The sequence below is a fragment of the Trichosurus vulpecula genome, chromosome 2, assembly GCF_011100635.1.
Source record: "Trichosurus vulpecula isolate mTriVul1 chromosome 2, mTriVul1.pri, whole genome shotgun sequence".
Taxonomy (NCBI): Eukaryota; Metazoa; Chordata; class Mammalia; order Diprotodontia; family Phalangeridae; genus Trichosurus; species Trichosurus vulpecula.
In genome coordinates, this window is record NC_050574.1 from 460310613 (window position 1) to 460332669 (window position 22057).

The 22057-nt window shown below is 37.2% G+C and overlaps 1 protein-coding gene across 6 annotated transcripts in view; it reads right to left on the reverse strand.

The window, feature by feature from the left end:
• DMD (dystrophin) overlaps nucleotides 1-22057 on the reverse strand; it is a 1925924-nt gene that overhangs the window by 913384 nt on the left and 990483 nt on the right. For all 6 annotated transcript variants that reach the window (XM_036747778.1, XM_036747779.1, XM_036747772.1 and 3 more), the window contains one exon: nucleotides 17275-17450. In XM_036747778.1, the coding sequence (XP_036603673.1) occupies nucleotides 17275-17450 (176 nt within the window). The remainder of the gene's footprint in view (nucleotides 1-17274; nucleotides 17451-22057) is intronic.

Here is a 22057-nt window from a genome sequence, read left to right on the forward strand (position 1 = left end):
TGACTCCTTCTTTTGCCCTTTTATTCCCCATGTTCACTTGGAGTAAATATTTATTACAAACAGAACAAATATAATCTTTCTTTCATAGATAGCTTCAGATAACATGAAGACAGCTATCATTTCATCCTTAAGTTTTCTCTAGGTTCAACATGTCTGGGGTCTTCGAGTGATATTCATATAGCATATTTGCCAGTCTTTTCTCATCCTGATCACCCCCTCTGGGTAGTCTTAATCTTATAAATATCCTTTCTGAACTGTAAAACCAAAAATTAAATATAATTCTGGAGAGAGGCCCTGATTAGGGCAGAACACAGCAGGACTGTCAACTCCTAAGTCTTGGGAATACTGTTTCATTATGTAGCTGCTTATGTAGGGGCAGGCAGGTGGTTCAGTGGAGAGAATGCTAGGCCTGAAAATCTAGCCTCAAACACTTACTAGCTGTGTGACCACGAGCAAGTCACTTAGCCCTGTTTGCCTCAGTTTCCTCATCTGTAAAATGAGCTGGAGAAGGAGATAGCAAACCACTTCACTATCTTTGCCAAGAAAACCTCAAATAGGATTACAAAGGGTCAGACACAACAGAACAACAAAAGCCCAAAATCAAATTAGTTTTTCTTGGCTGCCACCATATACCATAGTTGAGTTGTATTGTGCTAGCTGTCAACCAAAACCCCCAGATCTTTTTTAGACAAATAGCTGTCTTTCCATGTTTCCCTATCTTTTTCTTTGGGAATTGATTTATTTTTAACTCAAGTGTAAGACTTTATATAAAATTTCTACGAAATTTCATCATCTTAAATACAGCCCAAAATTCTGTCCTGTCAAGGAGTTTTTTGGATCCTGTCATCCAGCTGTTTTATATTTGGGTTTTCACAGCTTTCTGAGTATTGCCTTCACTAAGCAGAATTGATTGCCTTCTTCAGTTGCATGAGCACATAAATACCTGTTATTTAATGATGCTAATGGTTATGTAGGTAAGGGAGTATAATGTAGTGGCTGTTATCGCTACTCATTTACACATTTCCTCTACTGTTTCTTGCTACTTTTCCATTGGTTCAGAGCAATATAAGACTAATATAAGACTAAATCACTTGTTCATTTTCCTCAGGTCAGTCAACAAACATTTATTAACTCAGTTACTACATGGAAAGCACTGTGGTCATCTCTGGGAGTAAAAATAAAAGCCAAACGAAGGCCCCCAACCCTCAGGAGCTTACACTCCAAGGAGGGAGACAACAGGCATCCACTAAATATATAAAAGATATATGGGAGTAAATGAAAGATAATCTCAGAGAAAAGATACTAGCGGTAAGAGTCTGGGGGAGGGGCATGTTGGGAAAGGTCTATTTTAGAACGTGGGTTTTATCATCGTTGTTTGTCCTTTGTTCTGGAAGAGGACCGTGACATCAGGGAGGCAAGGCCGTGATGTGAAAGTGAATTGGATTTAAGTCGAGGACTGAAGGAAGCCGGGGGAACAAGGAGTAAGTATGGAGCGAGAGAGGGAGAGCTTTTCAAGAATGGGGGATGGGGGATAGCCATTGAAGATGCATGGAGTCCGTAGGTGGAGTATCGTACATAAATGGCAGGGAGGCAGGTGTTGATGGATGATTGAGCGTATAGAGAAGAGTAAGTATAAGAAAACTGGAAAGAAAGAAGGAAAGATTTAAATACCAGAGTATTTTATATTTGGGCAGCTAGGTGGTGCAGTGGACAAAGTGCCAGGCCTGGAGTCAGGAAGATTTATCTTTCTGAGTTCAAATATGGCCTTAGACACTTACTAGCTGTGTGGCCCTAGGCAAGTCACTTAACCCTGTTTGCCTCAGTTTCCTCATCTGTAAAAAGAGCTGGAGAAGGAAATGGCAAACCAGTCCAGTATCTGCCAAGAAGACCCCAAATGGGGTTATGAAAGGTTGGACATGAGTGCAACAACTGAACAACAATATTTTATATTTGATCCTAGAAGTGATAGGGAGGCACTAAAGTTTAATGAGAAGGGAAGAGAAATGGTAAGACTTGTGCTTTAAAAACATTACTTTGACAAACAGGTAGAGGATGGATGGGAGTGGGAAAAGACATAAGACAGTTTGGACAACCAAAAGGATATTGTTTTGTTAGGTGGCTCATGTGAAACTGGCAATGATTAAACAGTATTTTGAAATCATGTGGAATCTGAAAAGTTGTGCTATGGACATCGAAATCCATAAGGGATTGCTGACATTTGGAGTAAATGATGTATATGTAAGAACTGGTAGATTGTAGAACAGTTTATTCTGGAGTGAGTTCTGGGAATTACCAAACCCAGATGATAAGTCAAAAGTTCAAATATGAGACAATACCAGGAAATTGGCTTCAAAATCTTCCCTTAGAAGTGAAAAAATACTTTAGCAAAGTTGAGTAAAGATGATGGCATAGCATAGCACAGTAGCTGAAGTACAAATTTAGATAAATACTTGCATTGTCACCTATATAGAAAGCTGAGACAAGACTATAGCCATTGTAATTGGGAAACCTTTACATAAGTGAGTTGGTGAGACTAAACTTTTATTCTCTATGCCAGAAATAAAAGCTCTTCTGCTTAGACAGAGGATTAGTTATAAATAAGGTAGAAGAGCATGAGCCCTGAAAAGGGCCCAAACAAAGTCCACAATAGTTGAAAGATATAGCTCCCAGACAAATAACCTCCTTTCAGAGAACTTTAGACGGTTCAAGATAGGAGCTTTCTCAGGAATGGTGCCCTCCTCTCCTGGGGAAGAATCCATATATATCTAGGCCAGGGTATATAAGAGAGCTACTAAAGGGCTGACAGAAACAAAATGAATTATTTGATGGGAAGTATCAAGGTCTCCAGATACATGTGGGTCTAAAGGAAAGAAACTCTGGAGTCAGGGATGCTTAAAATCTTTGGAGTCATCTGATGATTTTGGCCTATTGGAGGAACTGTGCTTTCAGAGTTTGGCAATACCATTTGACACCAAGGGGATCTTGGTATGGGTGGAAAGATATCAAATGAGATCAGTTAAAAGAAGACTAAAAAAGTAGAAATGATTGGGGTCAATGAAAGACCTATAGCACTAGCTCAAGATGGAGGACATCTCTACTTCTGATATATCAATGCAATGACCTCAATCCCGTGACAAATTAGTAAAACACAAGAAAATAAGATACTACCTCTCATAAATTTACAACCCTAATTACTTCAGTAACATCTTATTGTGTATGGTCATGGAAAATAATCAGGCATAGAGTCTACCAAAGAGACTGACCAAAACCCTGGTAAGATATGGACCAATGAAAAAATTGAAAGATTACAGGACAAGGGAATGGAGGTCACTCCAGCCTGACTCATGATCACCACAAAGATAAAACTAGAAAGACAGAGAAGATACATGTTCCTTTCTTTTCCACCTTGACTCACAACACTTTATAGAGAGGTTATTATGACTGTGAGTATATGTCTTACACTGTTGTTCTGGACAGGAGAGCACAAAAGAACATTGTGATTCAGCCATCCTATGAGAATCATTTAAGGAAAATAACTTTACATGCTCTAGAAGGACTTGGTCTGGGAGGACTGGGTGACAAAAACTACCCATACCTGGGATATGTGAGTAGCTTTAAAATTTCTTAAGGAAGTTGCTGGTATCAACAGGGTGATAGTCTCTGGCTTGGATGTGTAGAGAACTATCAACAGAGTGGCAGCTATATACTTTTTCCCAGCTCCAAGCTGCTCAAAGTATTAGCAAAATACTACAAACAACAAGCTATGATTAAATGTTTCCATGGGTTGGCCATCCCCATGTGACTTTTGCAGGGGTCTACAAGCAGATAGTCAAGGAGAAACAATCATTACCACTGACATTCTTCACCATCTGTGAATGAGAGAAATCTGATTTTGATAGCTCTCTAGAAGATGTGTTGGCAGAATGTCAGCAAAAAGTCAGTGCTATTCTCATTGCATTATAGAATATAGGACGTACCAGAGGGCCCCCCCCCCTTGTAGGATCCATTTTACTGACCCCTGATAATTCAGGGAATGATCTAGTAAAATTCCTTTTTCTAACATGGATAAAATCAGAAATCCTTTTAAGAACCCGCTGGTCAATGGCGTCATCACGGAATTCAACAGATCATGTGTATCACCTAAAGGGGTCATATCAAAGAATGGAAAGATATAGATGTGTGTAGATTACTAGATTTTGAACAACAAAAATAAAACTCAAATAACAAAGTGGATTAGACCACCATTCACAATGTCATGGATGATTTGTTAGGCAGTCAGTATTGGATCTATGTAGTGGCTCTTATCACATTCCTATAGGAGAGGAAGACAAGGAAAAGACTGTTTTCATTGACTGAAATGGATTTTTACCAATTAGAGCATAAGTCCCAAGGCATCTCAATGGTACCTACTACTTTCCAAAAACTGAGCCCCCCCCCCCCAAAAGTAGTTACAGATACAAACTACCTACAAGTTTGAAGTAATCTAGTGAAATCATCATCTTTGGGGAAGACTCTGGAAGGACAAGAGGAAAGATGAAAATGTTGACTTGGTTAGAGGAAAATGTACTAAACCTTTCAAATGACAAATGTCAGTTTGTCAGAACCTCTGTCAAATATATGTCACATAGTATCTCCATAAGGTGTTAGCACAGACCCAGAAAAGATGAAGCACTTTAGATGTGGCCATATCCAAAGAACCTTCAAGGCTTCAGCACTTTTCTAGGTCTTGGGTTATAATGAAGCTGTTACAGATTCTGCTGCTTTGGCTAAAAGACTTCACTCGGACACATATTAAAGGAAACCCATAAAAGCAAAAAGGCAAGAAATACTGAAATGTCTTAAAATTCACAGAGTCTTTAAAAGACCATTGAATTGCAGATATGAACAAGCTTCCAAATATTTAGTCAACTGTCTCATATATGTACCACTATTGCTTTATGCAGACCCAAGAAATGTTTTTGTCTTAAATGCAGATGCAAATTCATAGGGTTTGGGATAAGTTCTGTACCAAGAGTGGTGGTCACCAGGAACTAGGTGAATTAGCTAGGAGAGGCTAGGATAATGATGGAATTTATTATCTGACACATAAGCTGGAGTTTTAAACTTTGAATTAGACCGTCACAGAGAAGTTCAGTAATGATGCTTATTGATGAAAAGCTCATGAATGTGGACAAAAATAATCCATTGACATATTCTTACCCATACAAAATTAAGTGCTACTTACCAACAGTGGGTCATAGTACTAGAAACTAAGAATTCAGCATACACTACCACAGCCAGAGAAGACTAATTCCCTGTCCCAGGCTATGAAACAACGAAGTTCTGCTGATACACTAAGGAAGCATGACAGCTATATGTGATACCAAAGGAGCTGAGTTATAAGAAATGGCAGTACATTTGGGAGTTAGTTCAGCAGAGAAGAGAGTATCCCAAAGGAATATGTGAACTTCATTTTATTGACTCAGCCTTCTTTGTTTCGGTTGTCTGAAGATGACTGTGGAGAAGACAGTCATTGAAGCATTTTGAGAGTGAATAGATGTTAAGTAGAGGCAGTGATAGTAAACAAGTAAAGTTTCAGCCCTTTGAAGGGAGCTTACTATTTAAAAAATTACTATTAAGATAAGGGATTTTAGTACTAAGAAAAGATAGAGCTGTGTAATGGAGTACTGGACTGGACTGTCAGTGGTCTCTCCTTAGTTGGTGCTACCCAGTCCATATCTCCCTGTGGCCATAATTGTAACTGATAGTTTTGGACATGTGGGTCAAGAGGCGATCCAAAACTACCCAGGTATAGATTTAACTGCCCTAAGATGACTACAGATTTCACCAATAAGAGTTAGGTGTGTTTGTTGTATGAAATGGCTGGATTTATGCTTTAGGAAAATCATTTTGGTGGCCAAACAGGGGATGGACTAGAGTGGGGAGAGACTTGTGACAGGCAGATCAACAAGCAGGCTATTGCAATAAATATTATTGATGGATGACTATTACATACATACACACATATGTATATACTATATGTACATATACATACATACATACATGTACTCATATACTTATGCATGTACAAAATATTTAAAAAATCACAACCAGGTTCTTCCACAGTTACTGAAATGTTATGACAGTAATATCTCTCAGCATATGCATGGATTTCTTGCCAGGATCCATTTAGACCAAGGTAGTCACTTTGAAGGCTTGTTGCTCAAGGAGGTGTTAGCTTTGGCTTGCATCAAGAATATAGAACTACACTTTACTCTTCTTAAGGTGACCTACAATTTGAATTTCATTAGCACACTGATGGACATAGTAGTGGCAGCCCGAACAAAAATTTTAGAGGACTTAGCATCTGCTTTCATTGTACATATGCACAACTCTGCTACAAGCAATGTCACAGGTTTTATAACCTCCTGACTTTTGGGTATCAGCCATACTTGTCTACTGATTTCTGTTTTGGAGTCTCTTGGGAGAGAGATAAAGCCAATACTCAAGTCTAAAACATGATACCTCTCAGCTGAGGGAGAAGTGGAAAGAAGCTTATCACTTAGTTATAACTTTTGCCAGAAAGAATACTAACAGAAAAAAAAATGAGTATATGAGGCCAAACTTGTATTGGTCAAGCCCTTTGACAAATTGAGAGAGCTTTGCTGAAAAACTTGGTCTCCATGGGATACAAAAATGAGCAGTTGATTAATAAAGCTCTTGCATAACTAGCTGTTGAGAGGTTGGTCAGTTCATCTATTTACTGAGATGAGACATAAAGATACTTCACCTCTACTATATGTTACTTATAGGTGAGTGATTTGCACTCTCTGATAAACACTTACTTTAGAGGAGTCTAAGAAAAAAAGACCCACTTGCCAATGGTGCAAAGACTATCTGAACTAGACAAGAGCTTAGAAACATACATTGTAAATGAAGATTATGTACTATAACCCCCAAACCAATTTAAATAATGGGGGAGACTAAACCCTTAAATAAAAGTCTAGTAGTTTGGTTGTAGAGACTCCTATGGTGTTGCTACAGCCTTCAGGATATACTATTGGTGCTAGGCAACATGCTTCAGTTTAGAAATGCAATTCTATAGTTCTGATAAGGACTAAGGCTAGACTGTGTTGTCATCATCTTCTTCAGATAAAGAGCCAGATAACTCAAGTCACAGATGAGCTATGCCTATCTGATCAGTTAGTCGACTAATTAACAGTGTCATCATGGAATATGAGGAAATGGCTATACATGTAGATAGTTGGCAAAGCTAATATTTACCCATACCATATGCACATTGCACATGTGTACGTACGTATATTGGTTCAGAAAAAGTGATTGATCATAACAGCTTCTGACTTGTGTATTCTCTTATGGTAAATGGGAAGCCAGAGAGAAGGGCACTGACAAACAGAGTACGTGGGAAGTTGAAAAATTGTTAGGATCTTGCTCAGGCTTGGTGTTGCAGAGAAAAAGAAAAGAGAGCATTTTAGGATATATATTTTGTTAACTTCTGAAAGCACAGTAACACAAAGCACAAATCTGGTTACTCTTTTGTTCTAGGCCAAAATGTGAGAACAACAGCTGTGGGGTGGGCAGCCTCATAGTGTTTCCACTCCTCTACTCTCTCTACACAGAGATTTCACCTTCTCCTGCCTCCAGCTTGCTGAATATACATAAAACAGATTCTTAAAACAAGTTATATCTGGTGGAAGGAGAAAGAGAAAGAGACTGAAGACACCCATATTCCAAAAGAGAGCTCAATAATTTCCAACTAACTGGCTATTGACCTGTCCGGAAGCTTATTCTGACCTTCTACATCAACCTTTCCAATACATAGCCAATTCAATTTGTTTCAACAAATTATTCAAAACTTCTCACTTGTTGTTCAGTCACATCCAACTCTCTGTGACTCTGTATAGGGCTTTCTTGGCAAAGATACTGGAATGGTTTGCCATTTCCTTCTCCAGTGGATTTAGGCAAATAGAGGTTAAATGACTTGCCCCAGGTCACATAGCTAGTGAGTGTCTGAGGTTGGATCTGAATTCAGGTCTTCCAAAAACAAGGCACAGCATTCTATCCACTGAGTCACCTAGCTGCCTCCAAGCAAAACTTAATAAGTACTATACACAAAGTATTACATGAGGCAATGGCCATACAAAGATAAACTAATGTTGTATGGATCTCTTTAACTTGTCAATGCTTATGATTAACAATAAGCATATGTTTTATGGGGAGCTGAATTAGAACTAGGGTTACTAATGTAACAACCATGCTGCTTGCTGCTATTGTGGCTGTGTAAGACCAACAACACCAGCACACAGGAGGGCTACTAGCACAGTTTCCTTAATCTGCTTTTCTAAGGAAAGCAACTTTAAGGGGTTAACAATCTCACCTTAATCAAACATACATATATCATTCACTTAGTTCAGGGGGAAAAGACAACACCCTGAACCTCAGAGCAAATACAAACAGAAGTTACAAACAGAAACAATATAAACAGAGCAAACACACACAGTTATCAACAGACAGGCCTCTAGCTGTCTGACCAAAAAATTACATAGTTACCAGAGAGAGAGGCACCAACATCTGGGTTTTCAAAGCTGGAGGTGGGGCTCCAGTGGCTACCCAGAGTCTCGTCTGGTTGAATCACACAACACTCTTCCAGTGAGTTTGATCCCCAAACAAAACACTAATCTCTGAGTTTATATAACCTGTTCAGGGTCAAAGGGTGTCACAACCATGCGACTCAAGCCAATGTGAACTAGGCTTTCTTGCTTCTAAAGCAGGTCATCAAAGACTCCTGATTTAATCAGAGAAATAAAGGCCAGACTCATCAAAGGCACTTGATTACCTCAGTGCTCCAAAAGGGAAAACAGTAAAAAAGTCACACCCTAATTACAAATACAACAGTCATAGAAGAATTTGATACGCAGGGATCAGTCATCACCTCAGCTGATAAGCAAGGTATTCTCAGCCACCTACTTAGATTGCCAGAGATATATGAATTCCTGTTCCTAAACGATAACCAGTGACTGAATAACACATATTCCAGAAATTCTACCCTATGTATCAAACAAGGTAAGTTTAAAGTAGACAAGTCAGTTACTTAGAAAATAGGACCATCCACATACCTGGATCAGAAGGAGTTTCCCTTCATCCAGGCTACAGCTACAATAAATTTTTACTAAGAATCTACTGCCAAAACTGTTATTTTTTGTCATACCAGAGAAAAATCCATGCATATATTATTAGCCACGGGTATTGTGGATAAGCAGGTCTCTACCCATCTGTTCTTTGATGCCTCTGGTAAAATGTTCAAGGACATTCATAATTTTTCATCAAACGACTAAGAAAAATGAGGTTTCTAGCAATCTTCTGATGGCTTGTTGTACTTTTAAAATTTTGGCCAATTTTAGAGTTAACCATATTAAAGCGATACCTGATGTAGGTAATTTCTTCATTCTCTTTGTTCGTATGTTTGAGTGGAGGCACTTTTCTTGTATAGCTATTTCTATACATATATTAGTTTTCAGCTTTTAGCAAGAGTTTCATAATTACTGAGTCCTCTTTGACAGAGAGCAAAATGAAGCAAAATGTCCAGTAGGTTTTAATCAAGGGATCATTTATTTATGATTCAAGAAAGCTGTGAAAGTTGATGGCATTAACTTCTTGGGTGTATTAAATCTTGAAGAACATCTAGAGAGAACTAATTAATTATCACTCTTATTTTTACCATTAATTTTAAGGTTATAAAGGTCTGTGCTTAATTTCCCAGAACTAAAAGTGTAATATTGGAAGACAGTTTATAATTTCAAAAGGAAAGAAATTTAACTCTTATGGTATAAACCTATTTTAAAAAAAAATTTGTGCAGACTAATTAATTTTAAAGACTTCCGTGTTCTAGTAATATGTAAATTCCTTATGGAGCAGGGACAATTTCTGTTTCTCATCTTTGTGTAACCAGTGCCTAGGATAGTGCTTTGCATGAGGCTTATTATGTTGAACTCTATTTGAAAGTCTCACTAGTTCAGAAAGATTGGAGGTAAGGTCTGTTTCAATTAGGAAAGACAAAATTGCAGAATATTTTCTTTTTTTTTAAAGAAATTTTGTTACTTTCCAGTGTATGGAGTAACAGAAATTGTTAGCAGAATGCCTCCTGCTAGGCCTACTTCAATGAATTAGATAAGGTCAATTTGAAATTAATAGAATTCATTTGCATGCAAATAATTAATATGCTAAAGTCTTTGAAAACAGCTCATTCTTTTAAGAAGATTTAAGCATACCTCCTCTTGCCAGCTTATTTATGTTATTAATTTACTCTCTAAACCCTTGCTTAAGCACTGAAGGCATAGATAAACTCTGGCCCAAGCCTAGAATGCGAGAAGACACGTCAACATTTCTTTAAGACGTGTCTTCTAGCATTCTAGGGTTGGGCCAGAGTTCATATTAAAGTGCTTTCTCTATATAGGAACCTGTGAGAAGGATAGGACAAATGTCCTTAACCACTACTTGGCTCCTCAGAGTCATTAAGACAACTGTCTGTGGTCACACAGCTATGAAGTGTTCAAGTATAGAAGGCTTTAAAACCTTCCCACTTAAAATCTAGCTCTCGCTATCAAACCATGTAACATAACACACTTTAAAAAAAATACAAAATAAAGGGTTATGAGAGCACAACAGCAACAATCAGCATTTAACACCAATTATTGGCAGCTAGGTGGCTCAGTGGATATAGCCTAGACTTGGAGTCGGTAAGATCTGTGTTCATATCTAGCCTCAGGGGTTTACTGGCTTTGTGACCCTGGGCAGAATACTTAATAGCTCTCTGCCTCAGTTGCCTCACCTGTAAAATGGGGATAATAATAGTCTCTCTCTCCCAGGGTGGTTATGAGGACCAAAGGAGATATTTATAAAATATTTAGCAAATAGTAAAGCACTACATAAATGTTTACTACTGCTATGTCATCCATGACGATTACAACTACCACCATTATGACCACTACCACCACTACTACTACTACTACTACTAGATGAAAGGTTCTATGACAGTCAAAAACTGATCCTTAGAAACAGATTCCTCATTATATTTTAATCCAAACATGAGAACTCTTGTAAGCATGGCATAATCCCTATTTGCTTCTATTTAATGATTTTTTTCCTTTCCTTTTAATTCTTTTATATAGAAGTTCTACTTCCTTGAGCTCATTTTATTTACTTTATTTTCATTCAGTCTCTCATTAAAACTGGCACTTTCCAAAGATCTAAATAACCTTTCATACCTCTCTCCCATTTTTTCCTACCTAAAAGTCAGTATGGTTCATCGAACTGATTCTTCCAATAAATACTTGTCCAGAAAAAAATCAGAAGAAATTTGGAGGGAAATTTTGCCCAAAGTATGTTTTCTGAACCTTTTTTACATCAAACATATTTTAATTTGCATGATAATTATTTGCATCTGTATTCAGCCCTACTAGATTATAATTTTTAAAACCTGACCTATACACTCACATAAAACTTAGAAATTGATTTACATCAACGCCATTTGGTCCTCATGATAGCCTTGTGATAGAAGTAATAGGGATATTTTAATCCTTATTTTACAGATGAGGAAACTGGTTCAATGACTTATCCGAGGTAACATTATTGATAATGGACTACACTAGACTCCAAATGTACGTCTTCTGACTCCCAGTCCTGGTTTCTGGGCTGTGTGCTAGTGTAACTGGAATATCTAGTACTTAGTATTGCCTTCATCACTGAATAGGTGCTGCCTTAGTCAAACTGTGACCTGTTAAAGACCTTAGCTTGAAAAGGCCAAGGTCCCCCACTGCAGTCTAGGCCTTCTCCAGTTGTCCTGATCCATATCTGGCCACTGGACCCCGATAGCTCTGGAGGATAAAGTGAGGCTGGTGACTTTGCACAGCCCTCCCTCACTTAAATCCAATTCATTTGCATGTCGTGGCATCACCTCCCTGAAGTCACGGGTCCTCTTCGAGAACAAATGACAAACAGTAGTAATCAGCAGCAGTAACTTGTATACAGTATTTATTTTGCTGAATTTGTTTAAACAAAATGAATTGACTGTGCATTGTAAGAGATAACAGATCAGAGACCGGACAGATAGGCTGCTAATTAGAAACCACTGAGATCAACTATTGATTTGTTTATACAACTCTCTATCTTTCCCCTTTATTTCCTCTCTGAAGCTTTCAATTTCAATCTCAATCTCTCCATTTATAAAGTTTCTCTTGGTGACTATCAGCTCCTCTGGAACTCATTCTATTATGCCAAAATGATATTAACCAGTTCTACCAGGTAATTGAGGCAACCTCAAAATCTCTAGTTTGAAATGTCCAACTAATTGGCTCAAGTTTCTATTTCCTTAGTTTCTATAGGCCAGCCTTAGAGAAAGTCCAGCAGGACTTAATAAACTCTAGGAATCTTCCTTTCATATTTTCAACACATTATTATTAAAATGAGATGCACATAAGATTTTATAGGGCTAACTCCATACAATTTAGGCTAATGTACTTTTTCTTCAATTTTATATTTTCTTTTGTGTATATAGATTTCATAAGGAATATTATTTGCTTTCAAGAGTTTTATTGAAAGCATAGTGGCAATTTTATTGAAGATTTGAATTTAATATCTTATTTGTCACTTGCAGAATAAATAACTTCTATTTCATTCTAACTTGTGCTTAGGTTGTGAGAGGAGTATATCATTGATTAACGATAACTTCATGATTATAATTCTCTTGTACTTGCTAGCATAATGTATCATTTATGAAATATTTGTTTTTATTGGGCATTAGCTTACTTTTGGATTTCTGGGGCATAGCACAAGCTTATCAGTAGAGCTGACCCTGAGTTTATTTTATTATTATCACTTCGCAAATTTCCATTGACATACGTCATGACGCAACAGCTTCTGACAGCCTATGAAGAAAAGTACAAATGACTTTGGTTTGTCTGAACTTATAAGTATAAATATTTTTTCCTACTTTGCAGGACCCTAAAAAATGAACTTCAAAGGCTGTTTAAAACTTTTTACAGAGCAAAATATTAAAATGGGAGAAATTTTATTAATGAATTACTGCTGCACCCTAGGTGTAATTAACTTTTGATTTTCAGGATACAGCCCCAAACATAGTCAGCATGTACTGGTTCTCTGAAAACTGGTAGGGACAAGACATTAAAGTCAACTTATGAACTTGTGAACAAATTGCTGCTCCATTTGCATTGTGAAGAGAGGTAAATTCCAGCTCAGACCCTTATTAGCTCCGTGGCCTTGGATAATAGTTTAAACTTGTGAGACTCGATTTCTGTAGTTCTAAAAGAGGAGTAGGAATATTTGTATTGGTTACCAAACAGGATTATTTTAAGGATCAGATAAGATACTCTTATTTGAGTATTATTGAGTATTGTAAAATGTATTATAATCAGAAAGGACTATCTAAAAGCCAACTCATGTTATTGAAAAGTTAACAGGCTTTGATATCTGTGGACTACCAGTGAAAACACCTACTTTGAAAGGAAGACAATGCACCATAATCTCACAGCATAAATTACTTCAGAGTTACTCTTGACTCTTTATTCTCCCTCTCACCCCATATACTCAATCAGTTGTAAAGTCTTATTGATTCTACTTTAACAACTTTCAGGTTTGTCACCTTCTTTACAATGACATGGCTACCTGTGATAGTAATCAGAGTGGGACTTTTTGCCTTTGGTTTTTTCTTTAGGAGCATTTCTCTGCACTAAAGCAGTCAAGTATCTCTGATGAGTCTTGCCTTTCCAATGTAATGGCAAACAAAGTGGACTTTTTGTTGTCTTTTGTTTGACTACTTCTCAGCACTAAAGCAGTCAAGTACCTTTGAGTCTTGCCTTTGTTTCAACCAAAAGTCTTTGATTGGATCAAGAGGCTTTGGTGATGTGCTTAAGCCACAGGAAGGCTTAGGTCACATGTGTTTGAGTCGCATGGTTGTGATGCCCTCTGACCCTGAACAGGGTATATAAGCTCTAAGGTTGGTGTTTTGTTTTGGGGTTCTCACTCACTGGTAGTGTTGTGTGATTTGACCAGACAAGACTCTGGGTAGCCATTGTAAAGTAGCCCCCGCCGGCTTTGAAAAATCCCTTTGTTGTTGCTTCTCTCTCTGGTAACTGTGTATGTATTGCTATGGATAGAGTGGTTTGTGTTATTTGCTCTGTTTATATAATTTCTGCTTGTAATTTCTGTTTGTATTTGCTCTGAAGTTCAGGGTGCTGGCATTTCCCCTTGAACTAAGTGAATAATATATGTACGTTTAATTAAAGTGAGATTGTAAACCCCTTAAAGTTGCTCTGCTTAGAAAAGCAGATCAAAGAACCTGTGCTAGCAGCCCTCCTGTGTGCTGGTGTTGTTGGTCTTACACAGTCACAGTAAGGGGAAGTAGAATTGTTGTTACACTATCCCCTTGATCAAGCCCCCATTACCTCTCACCCGGGCAATTGCAATGACTTCTGAATCTCATTGGTCTCTCCAACTCAAATTTTCCCCTCTCTGTGCCTTTCAAATAGCTGTCAGAATGATTACATACATATATGTGTGTATATACGCATATATATGTGTGTGTGTACATATGTGTGTGTACATATACATTATATATGTATATAAAAATAAATCTCCTTTACGTCTCTTCTCTTGATCTTTTTCCATGCTGTCCTCCATGCCTGTAATGCATTCTCTTATGCTCCAGTCTCTAAGAATCTACAAATTCCTTCAAAACTCAGCTAATGGGTTAATAATCTTTTCTGATTCTCTCCACAAAAAAATTTATATTTGTTTTGCATAGATTTAATCTGTACATATGTAATTTTCATTGATAGGGAGCAAACACCTTGAGGGCAAGGCCTGTTTCATTTTTGCCTTTATACCTCCAGTGCCTAGAAGAGTACCTGGTACATATATAGCTACAGGTACTTAATAAATGGGCAGCTAGATGGCACAGTGGTTAGAGCACCAGGTCTGAAGCCAGGAAGGAAATGTCAAACCACTCTTTGCCAAGAAAACCCCAAGTGGGGGGGGGGGGTCACAAAGAGTCAGACATGACGAAGATGACTGAACAATAACAACTTAATGAATGGAGGTCCTTTGACTTCTTAAAATGAAGAAGAAACATTTAATTTGCAATAATTATGAAAAACTATCTACCAAACTTTTTAAAACTTGCTATGGTATTTACTTCAATCTTCTTGCTTCTTAATATTTTAGTTTGAACAAGTTTGGGCAAAGCTTAAAATGGATATCATACAAGTTCAAGCCTGTTAGGAGTATAAATATATTTGTTGTTAAAGTAAAGAAATATTTCTGTGCCAGATAGAATGATTTCTGTTTAATTTCATGGCCCTTCAAAAGAAGTGTGTTAATGAGAAAAAATAAGTTGCTTTTTTTAAAATGGAGCTATTTGTAATCAGAAATAAATTTCTTCCAGAATTTGAAAACCAGAGATTTGAAATGGAAATATCTTTAGATAGTGCTAATATCCCTTAACCTTTTTTAAGGCCATCATACCTATTTTGTGCAGGAGTATCAATATAAAGATACAGCATGGCTTAGTGGATAGAGACCCCTTGTTGGTACTAAAAGACCTGGATTCAAGTCCAGCTTCTGACTCCATTGCAAATCATTCAACCTCTCAGTACCCTATTGAACTCTAAAACTATACATTTCACAACACATGCTAATGTGTACTAGCAGAGGAAGTTTCTTTAGGAAATTTTTACACTGATGAAATAATATGTCTAGAACAAAAAGAGAGGAATAAATAATGCAGTTTAATATGTTGCACTAGTCAATATGAAGGGTGTAGGCCAGTGGTTTGGTTTCAGGACCCTGTTACCATCTTTAAAAATTATCGAAGACTCCAAAGACCTTTAGTTTATGTGGGTTATAGCTATTTGTTTATATAACAATAATAATCCTATTGAATATTAATATTAATGCATTTTATTAAAACTAACTTTATTTTCTGAAAGAACCAAAAAAAGTTAGAACGGCATTGCTTTACATAGTTTTGCAAATCTCTTTAATGTCTATAGACAGCTGGATTCTCATATCTGCTTCTGCATTCAGTCAGTCCTTTGATATGTAGATATATGTGAAAAAAAATCTGGTCTTATAAAGATATGTATTTGGGAAAAGTGGATTATTTTAATAAGCAAATAACACTTTTATATTAGTTAAGAAAATAGTTTTGACCTTGTAGACCTCCTGAAAGGGTTTCTAAGCAGATCACAATTTGAAAACTGCTGGTGTAGGCAATAAGTGGTGGAAAAATAGGATAGAGCATATTTCTGAAACCCATTCTTAATTTCTCTGAACCCAGGGCCTCCCTCTGTGGGTTGTTTCAGGTTTCAGAGTATCAAAAACCACCTTTTATGTAAATGATAAGTAGGAGGCAAGCGCTTGGAAAAAGAGCTGATTTCCTATTAAGTATACATAATGATAATCTCATTTGACAAATAAAGGCCAAACCATCCCATATGAACTGAGAAACATTAACATTAACAACAGGAAATTTAACACAAAACCCATCTATAACATTAACTAAGGTTTCTAATAGCAGGGCTTACTGTTGGCTTTCTTGGCTTTAAATACGTTCCAAGGAAAAGTTTAATGATGATTAAATTCAGTAATAACCTTTTAGGCTTGTTTCCTCTCCTTTCAAATATTTGTATCTATTCCCTCTTCCAAAACTTAAAGCTACAAAAAAAGATCATCATAAGTGCAGTAATGAACCTGAAGGTGAGCAAAGCTATTATTTACATGATACCTTAAGAGTTAGCAAAGACCACATCCTTGCAAACTTAATAAGAACAAGAAATGCACTCATATTAAAACATTATCATCTTTTTGAAAAATTAGCAGAAAAAATTTGGCAAAAGAAAAGCTGGTTTTTTTTTCCTTAAAAATGACTGAACTTATTATGCTTTAAAAAATGTGATCCCACTTATTGAAATGGGAATATCCTGAAAACATTCACATTTGAAAGAGCATGTGTATAAGAGATTTTCCAAAAAATCTGTTAGCAAAAGAGCATATAACTCACCTAGTTAGTGGTAACTACAAGTTTAAAATAAACAAAGGCAATGAATCGAAAGTTCTTGATTCCTACTGAACATTTACCAAAGGATTAATGCTCTTATGTTTCTGGCCTTACTAGATTTTCTTTCATTTAATCTTCTCCTTTCTCAATAGATCAAACTGACTGTTGGCAATCATAAGTGTCCATATTTATTGCTATCTTACCTCTTTTTTCTCTCTGCCAGCTGTCTGCAGACCTCCTGCCACCGAACATTCAGGTAATCCAGTTTATCCTCTAAAATACTCGCATCTCCTTTTGAAGACTGTTCGATTATCTCTTCTCCGGTTACAGTTAATTCCTTGACAACAGTTTGCTGCCGACTGATGCCATCCTGGAGCTCCTGGAACACACCAAAACAACCAGAACAAAACAAATGTGAAATGGTACTTTTGGGGTAGGGTGGGGAGGAGGAATGTGGAATAAGGTCTTTGGCAAGACAGCTGTGGAACAAGACAAATAAAATCCCCAAGGGAAAGTGTATGTTTGTGTGTGTCTGTGTATGTGTAAACACACATTTACATATGTACATATAATATGCATACATATATAATATATACATACACACATTATCTGTGTGTATGTATGTATCTATCTACGCACATACATTTACTGGGAAACTAAATAGCTAGGGTAGGAGATAAAGATATCTTTTAATGTTTTCTCTACAAGCATCTTCAAAGTTCTGGTCCAGTTTAGATTTAAAAAAAAAATAGCTTGCTAAAGAATAATATAATGTTCTACAGATCAATTAGTAGGAAAACATCTCAAGTGCAAATTTATTTTCTTATTCCCATAATTATGGGTAGGCTATAAAGTAATATGAACTTGAAAAGTAAGCAAAGTTCTTTTTAATTTCTAATCAATTACTAATATGAAATATATGAAAATTAAAATGAAATAACTGTTTTATAATCCTGTAAAATTTCCTGTGGCTTCAGGGAGAATACAAGGTATCCCTTGACATGAAGATATCCCTTAATACAAAAAATAAAAACAGGGACAGGAAGAAAAGGATTTTTAGCTAACTTATTCTTAAATCTTTAAAATAGAACATGTCCCTGTTTGATAAAGCTTAATTATTCACTTGACCATTCTTATCCCAACAGGCACATTGTTGTCTTTTATATTATATTCTTTTAAATCTCCTCTTTTCCCCTATAACAGGATACTACATCTAGATGGCACAATGGATGGAAGTCTAGACCTGGAATCAAGAAGTCCTCTGTTTAAAATCTAGCCTTAGCATCAGCCACTTATCATCTGGGTGTACCTAGGTGAGTCACTTAACCTCAGTCTTCCTCAGTTTCCTCGACTATAAAATAAGGATGATAATAGCGCCTGCCTCCAGGGTTGCTGTGAGGATAAAACTAGATAATAGGTCTAAACCACCTTGATCCATAAGCACTAGCTGTTACGGTTGTTGTATGGGACAGAATTTTTAAATATTAGGAGAGACATCTTTAAAAGAAACAAAGTAAATTTATTCTACAAACCTTGCAAGATTTGGGCACACCTCCATAATGGAGGAGGCGAGGTAAAAGAGAACCTGCCTTAATTTATAGACTTAATGAAAAAGATTCCCACCCACCTCTATCCCTTCTCACCATTGGCTGGGGGGTGGGCTTACAGTCCAGGTGCGAAAACTACACAGAGGACCAAGATTGATCCGGTTCGTTCAGATTTTTCCCTATCAGAACTCAACTGCCAGGGCGGCATCTGAAAGTCTAGGAGAAGAGATGGGTGGGGGGAAGGAGAGACCCTTCCTGGAGCAGAGAACAAATAGCTCACAGGAAGTTCATTATCTTCTAATATCTGGGGGGGGGGAGGACGTGCACACCTTCCAAAATTACAAGGCCAAATCCCAAAACCTCTCCATTAGACACACCCTGTGAAGTCTTCACAATTATCCATCCCATGCATTGTTGTTATGCTTGTAACAGAGGTGAAACATGAGAAAGGACATGCTTATTGGGTCCTCTTTGTGAGACCCGTGCTCTGGTTTTGGGGTGGGGGTGGGATGGACACAAACAGTGGCTTCTTGCTGAGGGACAATGTACTGTATTTTGGGATGATCCTTGTAAGCTGAAAGATGATTAGCCTCTGGGCAATGAAGGACATGACACCACCTCCCTCCCTTCTCCCTCCCCCACTGTCTGCAGTAGGCTGAAGGTTTTCTAGAAGGGCTTTGACCCCTCTCTCTTTTAGGGCTACATCCACCACCAGCTCTTCCTTGGACTTTCAGAAAAGGAAGTGGGAGAGATTTACCCAGCAACAATAGTGGCTATGACTCCAGGACGTGGCACCAAGGACATGTACTTGAGCCTGAGACGATCCCAAGATCTCGGCTGCCTCCTCGGTTTTGTGTTTCTTTTCCTGAGCCAACGCCATCGAAGAGTGACCCTGAGAACTGGACATTTCCAACCCTGGCATTAACCCCACAAGTCCTAATGGTAAGGAGTTCTTGAGTCAGATCCGGGAAGTAAGGGAACAAGCTTTTATGAAGCGCCTACTGTGTTCCAAGAACGGTGACGAGCGATTTACAAATATTATCTCATTTGAACCTCAGAACAACCGTGGCAAGTAGGTGCCAATAGTATCCTCATTTTACTGATGAGGACACTGAAGAAAACAGAAGTTAAATGACTTGTCTAGGGCCACATGACAATTAAATGTCAGGTTAAATTTGAAGTCAGGTCCTCCTGATCCTAGGTCCAGAGCTCTATCCATTGAGCCACCTAGCTAGCTCCCTTTCAAGAAGGAGGCACTCCCTTCAACGACATTGTTTCTAAGAGGGGATAATCACTTACCCAATATTTCTGAAACCTGCCACACCCAGCTGCCTAGAAAACCGGGTGCTTTTTTTCCTTGTTGTTGTTTTTGTGATTTGATTAGACATATCTAAGATAAAAATGAAATAACCGTTCTACAATTCTGTAAATTTTTCTTTAGCTTTAGGGATAATACAAAGTATCCCAAAATCTTAGTGAAGTTTAAAGTTTTAATACCTTACTAGCTTCATACTAAGTCCGAAGAACTATTGTTTTAAATTTTAAGTGTTTGTTAGTGGCTGTTTATGAGTCTTTTCCATTTCAAATATAGCTTCTGTGGTAGAGGAAATCATTGTCTTATACCTGGTATTTACTTTAGACACTGAGAACTTTTCCTAGAAAGGATTCTGTTTAACCCTTCAGGGAGACCTTAAACAAGAGCCATGCTTAAATTTTTTGCTGTAGATATCTCCCCCCAGAGTTCTATTTCAGCATCGGGTATAATGAACCAGAGAAAGTACAAGAAAAGTCTGACTCCCTTCTTTGAGGGTCACACTGCCCCAAGGATGAATCTGGGAATGGAAGGAGATCCTGTGGGGTACATATTTATTTTTATATATGCTCTATTTCCCTGAATAGATTGTACTCTTGTCTAAGGTAGGGATTATGTCATTTTTTGTTTTTTTTTCTCTTCCCAGAACCTTGTACAGCACTTTACATATGAGGCAGTTCATGAGTGTTTGTTGAATTGAATAAATTGGATAAATCATTTTTAAAAGAATGTCATCTTATATGCTCTATGAATGTATTTTTTAGTATAAAACAATACAATTGAGATCTAATTGTTTTATGGTGGCAGTCATTTATGAATTCCTTTTAGGAACTCGGTATTCATATCTAAGTATTAATGCTTAATCTCTTGGATTTTTTTTAATAGGAGTAGTATTGAACTCAGCTAATCTGTACCTTTTATCCTCATAAAACTGATGTATAAGGAGTCAGAAAAATAGAATTAGCTTAGAAAAAATGGAGTATTAAGATCATTGATTTGGAAAATAACTTCCTTTCATCATGAAATTCAAATGTACATATATATACACACACATCTATGTACATATATAATAATATATTCATAAATACATAAAGAATATAATCATATAGGAAAATCTTCTACTATTATCATCAATCAATAAGCATTTATTAAGCCTTTTCCATGTGCCCAGATCCATGCTAAATGCTGGAGACTAGAGGTATGTATATAAAGAAATAGTTCCATTCAAAAGGGTAGAGGAGTCAACTTGAAAATAAATAAGTACCTACAACATACACACAGGGTAGATGGAAGGTAACCTTACATGTAAAGGCCTTAGCATCTGAGGAGGATTTGGGGCTGAACTAGGAAAGACTGCCCAAAGAAGGTGACATTTGACCTGAATCTTAAAAGAATACAAGGATCCTAAGAGATGTAGTTGAAGAGAGATATTATTCTAGCCAGGATGGCCAGTACACAGGCACAGAGAACAGGTATGGACAGCTGTGTGTGAGGCATGGTATGTCAGTAAGCAGGTGTGGCTAGACCATAGAGTTCATAGAGAAGGGCAATATATAAGAACACTGAAAAGGTAGGAAGGGGTCAGGTTGTGAAGAGTTTAAATTCCAAACAAAATTCTAATCAACAATACACAAACTTCCACGGCACTGTCATTTTCACTTTTATTATCAATATATTGTCCACTATGTTTTCTATGCATTTTCCTCACAAGGAGAACAGGTGACAAAAGTAATTATTGTACTCTTTTTTTTCCAGCTGATTTTTCTTGATCCTACAGAAAATATGTGATAGAGGTGGGATTCAAACCCAAGTGTCCCAATTCCAAGCCCTGTGCCGTTTCTACTATGAACCTGTCTTTCACCATCTAACCACAAGATCAACTAGGGGATATTTCTATTTCTAAAATGAATTACAATAAGCAAGAATAATCAATTAGAAAGGAATGATTGAAAGCTGATTCATACAAAGTTCCAAATTAGGGCTTTTTTTTTTGGTGAAAGAGTAAGTCGTTAACTTATTACATTTGTGTGGAAAGATTAGGTAGCAAGCCATAATAAGCCCCTCTATGCAAATTTGCATAATACATGTTTTGGAGGGCATACTAATACTCTGTGAGAGGCACTGTGG